The sequence below is a fragment of the Gymnoscopelus braueri genome (assembly GCF_963280865.1).
Source record: "Gymnoscopelus braueri genome assembly, chromosome: 18".
NCBI lineage: Eukaryota > Metazoa > Chordata > Actinopteri > Myctophiformes > Myctophidae > Gymnoscopelus > Gymnoscopelus braueri.
The window spans coordinates 12,025,929-12,037,120 of record NC_137618.1 but is presented as its reverse complement, the minus strand read 5'-3'; the positions used below and the strand labels follow the sequence as shown (position 1 = coordinate 12,037,120).

At 39.8% G+C, this 11,192-nt stretch overlaps 1 protein-coding gene across 1 annotated transcript; it reads right to left on the bottom strand.

The window, feature by feature from the left end:
- Window positions 1–2,401: 2,401 nt before the first annotated feature.
- Window positions 2,402–7,083, bottom strand: med11 (mediator complex subunit 11). The gene is made up of 3 exons (XM_080412817.1): window positions 6,832–7,083; window positions 5,565–5,695; window positions 2,402–4,027 (listed from the first exon to the last, which is right to left on the bottom strand). The coding sequence occupies exons 1-3, from the start codon at window positions 6,899–6,901 to the stop codon at window positions 3,884–3,886; spliced, it is 345 nt and encodes a 114-aa protein (XP_080268943.1). The 5' UTR covers window positions 6,902–7,083; the 3' UTR covers window positions 2,402–3,883.
- Between the last annotated feature and the right edge of the window lie 4,109 nt (window positions 7,084–11,192).

Sequence of the window (11,192 nt, the reverse complement as noted above, 5' to 3'; positions counted from 1 at the left end):
TACGACCGCTTATAAATTAAGCATCAGGCACAATCAGGGGGGGGGAACAGGGATTTTTGTCTGAGGGAATATGTATGTTTTCATTGCCTTTGTGGCTTTGAAGTGTGAATAAAAGCTCACTGTGTGCATATGTGTGTGTGTGTGTGTGTGTGTGTGTGTGTGTGTGTGTGTGTGTGTGTGTGTGTGTGTGTGTGTGTGTGTGTGTGTGTGTGTGTGTGTGTGTGTGTGTGTGTGTGTGTGTGTGTATGTATGTATTTACAGTATGTGAAAATCTGTATTTGCAGGCCCACTTCATAGCATATCTCCCTGACCTGATTCCACTGTTCCAGTCTCTTGTGTATGTCATTGTCAACTGTCCTTCAATGACCTGTCTGTCTTTCTCATAGAGGTGAGACAACATACACGCATACCATTAGCCTCATAGCATAACTGTCTAAGTCATATTCTTAAGGTTTTCAGGAAAGAAGAAATGAAAAATGGGTGACTCAGGCAATCATGAGCAAAAAACACATTTTGCCCAAGTCATGTTTATCTGCCTTTATTTATATGTGCCTAACTCTACTCTCCTAACACTGCTGATTGATTCATTCTACCTTATTGCCTATGTCCTAAGCCTATCAGAATGCTTGGTACATTAAAACATTATTTCTACCTAAGTCAAAAAGTTGACTTAAAAGCACTTTCTGTCCAAGTCATTTTGGCATAGGCAATAAGCAGGCATGCAATGCTCATTTGGTATGTTCTTGCACTCTATTTCAATGACGTGACGCGCACGTCGCTTAACACCTACACTGCAAGTCACACAATGGACAATTGATATGCATCTAGGCTTATTCCTATGTTAATTCGCTAGGTGTGAGTCGGGAGCCTTTGAAAACTTTGTTGAGGTGCGAATTTAAAGTAGTTTTCAATCTATGCGTGTGCCTGCGTGTGCTCCTGGTCAAATAAGTTCCGGCACGGCGTGCAAGGCCGTCCAGTGAGCATTGCACCCCTGGCAATAAGGCACAATGAAGCAGCAGTGTTAGGAGAGTAGTACATATTCTGTCTGTCTGTCTGTCTCTTTTTCTTTCTATGTCTCCATTATCCATTTCGGTGGTTCTCAAAGTGGGGTCCAGGGGTCCATGAGGGGGTTCCAGAGGACCCCAGCAAAAATGAACACTTTAACTTTAACCCTATTTTATACTTTGGCTATCCTAAAATAAAATAGCCTATCTACAGTACAAGCTCACAACTCGTCACAATGCGAGTTCTGCTACATCTTTAAAATTGTGAAGAGTTTGGATTAAAATAGATTTTTGTTTTTTGTTTTACACAAATCTTCTATTATGGGGGCCCCTGGCATAAAATCTTTTCAGATTTCAGTTTGGGGGTCCTTGACGTGAAAAAGGTTTGAGAAGAACCACTAATCTATTTATTTTTACTCTCTGTATTTTACTCACATGGACTCTCGCTCTTTCTGTTCTCCTCAAAGGTGGGAGGCGTGAAGAGATACCACCTGTGTCATTTGTCCATATCTCTCTGCTCTCTGCATTGTGAGGTTAATGAGTTGACTCACCAGGAGGCTGGAGCTGCTGGAGGTGAAGAGGTCCCTGCAGACATCAGTCCCTCTCCTTCTGGAAGATCTCATCCCTGTCATCTGAGTAGCAGCCAGTAGAGGGAGCCACAGTGTAGCACTAATAAAGACAATTCCTTCATTTGGGTTCATAGGCTGAAACACATTTCAAAAACATTACCCCTAATTACCAGGTATTAAACATTAAATCAAATACCTATGTAAAATGGATAGTAAGTACATAATTTCCATTGTTTTACATATACAATTAGCCTATAAGGAAACAACTGAATTATATATTAAGTACACAGAAACGTTCTAGGCAACTAGATGGCAGAATACAGGCTAGTTATTAGTCAAGTATCCAAATAAAGTTTGCATACTGATTACTGTAGCTACATATATTACTAAGAAACAACACAGTATGTGCAAGAAAATACTATAACAATTGCAAAGCAGTGGGTGGAAACAAATAAAAGAATATTCTGACCTGGTTTGGAGGATGCCATCATCTACCTGCTACACAGAGACCACACACACCTGGAGAGGCCACGAGGCACCGGCATACAACATACGACATTGTAATAGCACCGGCATACAACATTTTAATAACATCTTAGATTAAATGATAGTTTGTCTATTTAATTTTAATTGCCATCTGTTGCCAACAATTGTTGGTAGGTAGGATGAACCCCTCCCCATCCCCTCAAGGCTCTTTTCAACTACATAATAAACCAGAACCTTCCATACCTGAACATTTTCAGGACTCGTGAAGTTCTGATTTTTTGTTTTGTTTACGTTTCTATTATAACCAGAACGACCTCTGAAAGTGGAGGAACGTCGATCTACAAGCTCACAGTGCGTCGCAATCTGTTATTTTCACTATTTTAGTACGATTTTAAAGTCTGGGTTCACAGAACTCAAGAGTTAGTACCACCTCCTGAGCAGGGCATAAATTACAGTAGGTTCTGAGAACCTTATCTGAAACCGAGCCATAGCCTATGGAAACAAATGAATCCAGAACCCGTGAAATACATTTCACAGCACTAGCACGGTTTGCGTAGTTCTTGTAGTCGTAACGAGCCGTATGACAATCTAGCGGGAATGTGAGGAGCACATTCAGCCGCAGAGTCGTCCCCTGGCACACAATAAAGTGACTTGGACAGTCCTTTGTGCACAACTAAGCTTGACCCCTTATGGGAACTTAAGACCACTATTGTGAGCTCTTAGATCAGCCATTTTTGAAAATCTATCACTTAATTAAAATAAATTTCACACAACTGAACAGATATCACTACTGCCTACTTTCTTTCCTGCGTCGACAAACACATTGTTCTGTTTTGTCAAACAGTAATAATGTCTCTCATGTTATTACAGTATATATTATACTGTAGGTGAAATAAAAACAAACAAACAGAGCATTGTGGGAACAATATAGGCAAAACGCCTAATTTATTTTAATAAATCGTTTGCAAAAGGCTTTGCTGCCATTTTCATTTCATTCATTTTGATTTCCCCCCAAAAAAATTAATTTACTAGTACAATGTATTAACATCAAACCATTTTCGATTCCTAAATCCCTTTCAAAAGCATACAAAAGGTACTTACGAAAGAGTAAAAAAAAACATCTTAATAAAATACACATTTGAACAATTTTGCTACATTGCAAAACTCCTTTGAAACCTGAAAGCTATGTAAACACTGAATCATGCAGGACCTCTTTTATTTAGTCTTTGATCCAGTTTATTGAAGTGTGTATTGTAGGTTATGCATTCTGTGCTGTAAAAACAACGTATCGTTCTACTTCGGCTGCAACAAAGGACTTGCGTCGGGGCAACCACCCTTTGGCTGTGTCTGAATTCAGTCACTCATTCACTACTTCCTACTCCCTAGATGACTACAGTGAACTCAACAGCGAAAAAACGAAACAAAAAAAACACTGCCTGTACGCTACATTTCATGGTGCATTGTGGGATAAAATGAGTCCAATATATTGGGTAAAATAATGATCACTATACATTCGGACACCACTACAAAATGGTGTAATCACTATATAGTGAGTAGGGATTTGGGACACAGCCTCCCTCCCTGCACAAGGATGGAGAGAGGGAGGACCGTGGTTCCTACTGAGCGCTCGTTTGTAAACTGCATAAATCAATATGGTCACTTTGGTACTATTATGATACACTGTAGAACTCTAGGGGTATGTTGGGCTTATTTTAAGGATCAATGCTTTTATTTCATCATGGAGTCACATACGGTTAAAGATTGGAAAAATGTACATGTACCAAAGTGAAAGATTTCTTCACCCCCCCCCCCCCCTTCTCTGTCTCACGTCTGCTGGTCCAACATGAGCTCACAGGTGTTTCCCAGTTCTCCCAGTTTGACCTTGGCGTACTCTGCACGGTTCAGGGCCATCTGACAGTCCTTCCTGGCTGAATACGTTGAGCCCTCATGAGGCTGACCTGTAGCCACCTGGGTTGGAGAGTAGGGGTGCAGCAGTTAGTCGAACTAATCGATTTAACCGATTATTATTATTATTGTGATGGCCACCCTAGCAGCCACACGGTGAGACAGCATATACTGTATGGTAACTTTTGTTTTTGGGTTTATTCATTTGGTTATTATACATAACATAAGAAAAAAACACAGATAACCACGCACATTACTGCCTGAATTATTTCTGGCCGGGTTGCCCACTGCCAGAGATTTTTAATTGAAAAAAAAAGTACTCAAGTAGTAAAGGAGCCGAGATACAGAATTTCTAAGTTTTAAGTTAACAAGGAAGTGGATAGGAGTCTAGATCTTCCAAAAATCATATCTCCTTGGTCTTTGGGTCAAATAAAATAAATACATATATACGGTATATATATATATATATTTTTTTTTTTAAAGTTCGCGTAGATCTACGCGATTGGCACGTGGCGGCTTTAAATAGGTTCGCGTAGATCTACACGATTGGCAGTCAATGGGTTATTGTGTTTTATTTGTGAGTTATGGAATTTGCATTTAAGTTGATTGAGTTTTCTTGAGTTTCCAGTTCTGTGGGAAGCTGCTGGAGATGATTGGCTGGGGAGCCAGCTGCTCCATATATGTGCTTTTAAAGAACTGATGAGGACACTTGGGCTGCACCACATTCTCTCTGCACCATGGGGAGGGCAGGGGTTTATTTTTGTTTGATTTTGTTATTAGGTTTTGGACAAATGTGTTTTGGTGTATTTCAGTTGGATTGTAATTTCATTAGTTAATCTTAGTTAGTGTTGTATGTGTTTAGGTTGTAGTTATTTGTAGTGTGTTTAAATTGTAGTCTTTGTCTAGACCCTTTTTTTAGTTACTGTAGTAGTGGTCTGAGAGCCCACTATGCAGTAGATGTTCCTCTTATCTGTCATTCTGACTATATCAGTTGTGCTGTTCAGTTCAGTTTTTGTTCAGTTGTTTAAGTTGATTTCATTTGTTTTGGGCCCACTTTTATTTATTTGTTAAAACATTTTTTTACACAAAAAAAGGGGGAAAAATAACATTCTTTAAAACAAACACTGATCAAAATAACGTTTTATTAATTCATAAGTGAATGAATCAATTGTTTACAGTGCGAGTAAACAGGTAGCCTATTACGATCATGACATTTTATTTGACGATTAGTTGTCGTACAAATAATTGTGACGAACAATTGAATTGTGTTTTTGGTATTGAACATTGGAACATATGAATAACATTTACATTTTGGCTTAGTACATAAGAATTCCACAGGGCAGATATGACAAATAAGTGAAATATACAAAGAAACGACTGACATATTTAATAACTTAATACAACAAAAAAAAATAACGGCTGAAATAGCCGATCCGACATTGCAGATCGGCTATTTCTGCTATTTTTGGAAGATATTTGCAAATGTATAAACATTTTCAACATGGAAGCGATTATGACTAAATTAATTTTAATAATAATGATCTCAAATCACTGCGATCAGGCGATTAATCATGTAATAATTGCAACAGACAAGGCCTACCTGTGTGAGGTATCGTATCTGAGAGCTCAGTTCACTCTCCACCCGGTTGATGGAGCTCTGGAACTGCACCAGCTGTCTGTCCAGGAAACTGGCGTTGTGTTTGTCTTTAGAGAGCTCCAGGACGATGTTACCTGGACAGCCAGGACGGGAAAAGCACAAACAGTCAGTATTCTGACCAAAAAACCCATTCATATTCAGTTACAAATCACATGTTTCTCAGGCCACCGTTGTTATAGTCACTAGGGTTGGGATCCTTTAGGATCAGGGGTCTTCAACAGGGGGTCCAGGCCCCCTAGGGGGTCCTCAGAGTTACTACAGGGGGTCCGCCAAATCTTTGTGTGATATGATATTTTTTTACCTTAACCACTTGAACCTTAGCATCCCTTTTCTGAGGAGAACTTTTGCCAATAATAGCAGATCTACAAGCTCACAACGCCTCGCGCTGCGAGGCGTTGTGAGCTTGTAGATCGGCTATTTTTGGCAAAGAGGTATAGGTGTAGAGGGGGAAAAAAGAGCAGACCGCGTTAACAAAAAAAGTTATCTGAAACACAATTTTATACAATATAGAGTAGGGGGTCCCTGCTTCATCTCTCTCTCAGCTATAGGGGGTCCATGGCCTGAAAACGCTGAAGACCCCCTGATTTAGGATTTTAACAATTCCGGTTCCTTTACGATTTCCTCTGAACCATCCCATTCCTTAACGGTTCCCTTTAACAAAACAATGGACCCTTACAGATACATTGGTTCCATTTGTACACTCTCACAGAGTCATTGAAATTAATGACCTGTTTACCAAACACTGGTTCTGGACCCATTTGTGGGTCACGGACACATTTATGGGTCACGAGTAAATACATCTATCCCTTTATTTATTTTAGTTTCCTATATATTTTGTTTTTAATTATTATTATTTCAAAACATTAAAAAAAAAAAAGCAACAGAAGAATATTGTTTTCATGAATTAGAAACAAATTCAATGTTTTTCAAAATAATTATATTTTACATAAATATTTTTTATTTTCAAAAATAAAAATCAAATAAATTCCATAGATTAGAAAACAAATGTTTAAAGAAGTAATGAAAATAGCCGATCTACAATCTCCTAACTAGTCTAGGAGCTGCAATTTTCACTAGTTTGGGTCCTGGGGAGACGTCACATTTCTCTTTTAGGTCTCGAGCTAAAAAGTTTAGGAACCACTGCTGTGTGGAGTCATGAAATCTTGTAAATGAATGTAATCTGATTACTTAATGTAAAAAAGTAACGAACCAGCGCACTGTAGAGTCATGGCGATCTCTTTCTCCACCTCCTCCAGACTCCTCAGTCGCTCGTTTGCCATGAAGACACTGAACAAAACAACACTAAACTCAACTCAAACAACAACACACACCACCGCGACACCTTCACTGTCTTCCAAACGTCTGAAATGTTACACACTGTGGGTCTAAATGACTCTGAAACGGAGATAAAAGCAGAATAATTCAGTGTACCAGTAATATTATGGTAACCGATGAAACAACAATAACGCGCACAATTGTGACGCAATAGCCAGACGGACACTATGTGATGACGTAGACAGCAGCGTTGCCAGGCTTTGTGAGAGAAATAAGCAAAACAAGCCCAAAAGAAGCAAGGCCACATGAGCACTTTAAACCGCGTCGGCTATTCACAGCCAATCTACAAGCTCACAACGCGTCGCAGATTGGCTTAGTTTGAACTAACCTCAAAGACCACCTCACAACCAACCAACCAACCGTGTCTGTCTGTCTGTCTGTCTGTCTGTGTGTGTGTGTGTGTGTGTGTGTGTGTGTGTGTGTGTACATTTAATTATTATAAGTATATTATTGTATTGGTTTGCACAACAAGATGGTTGTAAGTACAACAGTAACATCTTTCATGAGAAAGGGTCAAGTAAAAGGAGTTACATTATGAAGTTGTGCCGGTGAGGTGAGAAAATCTTGAAGGGCTTATATATTAGGACCTCACCTTTTATTTTCTTTACATATTATTACATAGCATAATTGTATTAACACAAAGTAAAAAATAAATAAATACATACATTTAATTATTTGTTTGTTTGTTTCTTTAATATATAAGAAAGGCACAACACAGACATTTCTGCCCCCACATTCCAAACTGTGCTCTCACCGTATTCAGCCACAGGCCTAAGCCCTGGATGTGACCCAACAGAACAGATGTAGTATATTATTTCCGTCACGCATTTTGCATGCAGAGAGATGAATGTCCAAGCCAGTTCTTTTGTCATAGCTTCTTTGTTTATTTAACATCCAAAAGGACGGAGTCCCTTCCTGGCCGAAATGCACACGACAGTGTAATGGAACAGAACTGACTTGAACAAAGGATCAGCTCTTATATATATATAATTTTACATGCGTGCCACAGCTGTGTTTGGTGTTCTCTCAATTACATGTACTCACAAATCCATACGTTCATGACCAGCAGTGTCAGTCTAGTATGCATAGATAACTCACAAAGCCATTGACTCCCAGCTGTTTCCAAAAAACCTAATTTCACCAGTGGTCTGAAGAGGTCAACAGAGGTCAAAACTTTCCTTTCAACAGTGGCTATAAAGAGGCCCTCTTGCATAAAGTAGCCCCACTGAATGTGCATCATCTGTGTCTCACAAGACAACTAGGCCCAAATATTAACGCTAATACATATAAATAACATTAAATAATATTATATAAATACATTACACAGAATACACCACACAGACACATTGTGGTGGCATAGCTGCTCCTCGTAGGATGATGACCCAGCCACCCAGGTGCAGGTAGTTAAAACCCTGATACTCTGTTTCTGAACCTCCACCAGGACTGCATCCATGCACAGTACGAACGTCCGAGGGGCCAGAGAGATGCCAAAGGGGAGGCCTCAAAGAGACCATGGCCCTGATCCCAAACCTCAGAAAGCGTTAGTGAGTGAGTGAGTGAGTGAGTATTGACATTTGTTTGTGCTGTTTACAACAAAATATTACAAGTTGCATTTACTGTGTCTTGTGTAGAATTTTCCATTTCAGAAGTTTCAAGCACAGGAAGACATGATAACATCAGTAATGAACCTGATGACGAGATAATGAGAGCTCACGTGTCAAAAAAAAGGGGATATAAGACAGAACGTGTTGTTCAGTGAAGGACCAGTTCAGACTGAATAGTGACTGAATCCCAGACATGAATCAAGTAGTGATGCTGCTCACCTTGGTATGGAGCTCAGGTAGGCTACGACTCTGTTTTAATGACACTTGTTGGTTGGTGTGTGCATGTGAAGGACACTCAGGCAGAAAGTTGTGTGTGTGTGTGTGTGTGTGTGTGTGTGTGTGTGTGTGTGTGTGTGTGTGTGTGTGTGTGTGTGTGTGTGTGTGTGTGTGTGTGTGTGTGTGTGTGTGTGTGTGTGTGTGGGAAAGTGGAGGTTTAAGCTCTCTCTGGAGATCTGAAAACATATTTTGTCAAGACTCAAGACATACAAAATGCATCTTTATTGATTTAAACATTTTCATTAATTATTGTCCTGTCATTTCTTCATATTTCTAAAAAACTAATTGCCACGAGCAACAGCAAATGCCCGTAAGAGAAATTAATTCTAAACTGAACAAGTTTAATTGCTGTAACTCAGAGCTTGTACTGTAGATCACCAGGGACCTAGTCCTCTCAGGGGGACTGTCTTATATTAGTTGTCTGATAGACAGTTGTGTGTTGTGTAACTTTAGAGATATCACGAAGCTACAGGAAGACTATGGTCACTTCTAGCTTCAGTCAACAACCTACATCTCTATCAATTCAATTCAGTTCAGTGGGTTCTCTCTCGGCATGATTGTGCAATTTCCTAAATAAACCATATGAGGTGCATTTCCTGAAGAAAATACGGTGTGTGGCGATTGTGATGATTACAGCTCCAGCCTGTGTGCGTGTGTGTGTGGGTGTGTGTGTGTGACGTGTGTGCATGTGTGTGTGTTGCAGATTAAACTTTTTCATAGATTTCATAGATTGCCTCATAGACTTGTTTGCCAGCACTATCATCAGTGTATGTTGGATTCATGTTAATGTGCATTTTCAGACATTTAAGCACTTTTAATACTTGGTAAACTTGACCTTTCATTCTGTACTCGGTCTGCTCTTTTTTCCCTCTGCATCAAACCCCTTTGCCGAAAATAGCCGATCTACAAGCTCACAACTGAGGCGGTGTGAGCTTGTAGATCTGCTATTTTTTGGATTAAGTTCTCCTCAGAATAGGGACTATAGGGACGAATTCCCGGACCCCCTGTTGAAGACCCCCTGATATACTGTATGAACTGAATTTGAAACTGGAGACCCATTCAACCTCTTCCCTTCCGATGCATAAGTTGCCTGTAATGTTGAGGTTCAACTCACTGGGCCTGTCAGTTTTTCTGTTGTACTGTAAGGGCGTGTCTGTTATTGTTTTGCTATAGTTCTGTCTTTGTATTCAGAGCTATCAATGCTCTACAAAAAAACAATTATAACCAACTCTGACTGCGTGGCAAAATAAGTACTTTGAGCATTGAATCTAATTCCCAACCTGTGAATGCCAAATAGAGAAACAAAGGGTTCTACAGATAAACAACCTATTAGAGAGGATCCATGTACTCTTGTAAGTGACGCTAATTTATATTCAAAATGTTCTCTTCAGCTCTCCAGACTAAAGCAGAACACAACGCAACAGGTAAACAAAGACAAATGAAGAACAATAATATAGATTATAGCATAGAATTGTAATTAAACAAATATTATTAGGATTTTTTGTCATTCTCTCTGTGCATAGACAACAACTAGTCTGATGAGTTCCATTCATAATGGATTAATGTATCCTTGTGGCTTGATAAAGAAATCTCTTGAATTATAATTATCTCTCCCCCTCTTTCTCTTTCTATCTCTCTCACTCTGTTCAGAGACCGTGAAGTTGGTGAATGGGACTAGTTCATGTTCAGGCAGAGTGGAGGTGAAGTCTAATCACACGTGGGTCTCAGTGTGTGAAGGTGACTTTGACCAGCAGGATGGAGAGGTGGTCTGTAGGGAGCTTGGCTGTGGGACTCCTTTAGTCCTCCAGGGAGTGCTCTATGGAGAAGTGGATGCGCCAATGTGGACAAAAGAGTTCCAGTGTGAAGGCAATGAGTCTGTTCTCCTGGACTGTGGAACCTCAAACTCAACAAGAAACTGCTCACCCGAGAGGGTTGTTGGACTCACATGTGCAGGTAAAAGACAAACTACACTTTTATTTTGGATCCTTATTTTATAAGTAAAGTAATACTATTGTTTTACGGCTTACTATTTTGTCACTGTACAGAGTCTGATTATGTCAGATTGGTGGGAGGAACCAGTAACTGTTCTGGTAGACTGGAGATGAAACACCAGGGAGAATGGAGACCAGTAGTTGGCTGGTCTGACATGAAGTCAACATCTGTAGTGTGTAGACAGCTGGACTGTGGCTCTGCTGTTTCAATAGAATGGGGTGGTGGTTCTACAGATCAACATGTATGGTTGATTTTACCTTCCTGTGTTGGGTTCGAGTCGTCACTGTCAGAGTGTATAACAACAGAGTCTGGTACATCCTACACCAGCCTGGAGGTGATCTGTTCAGGTAAAACAATTACTTCA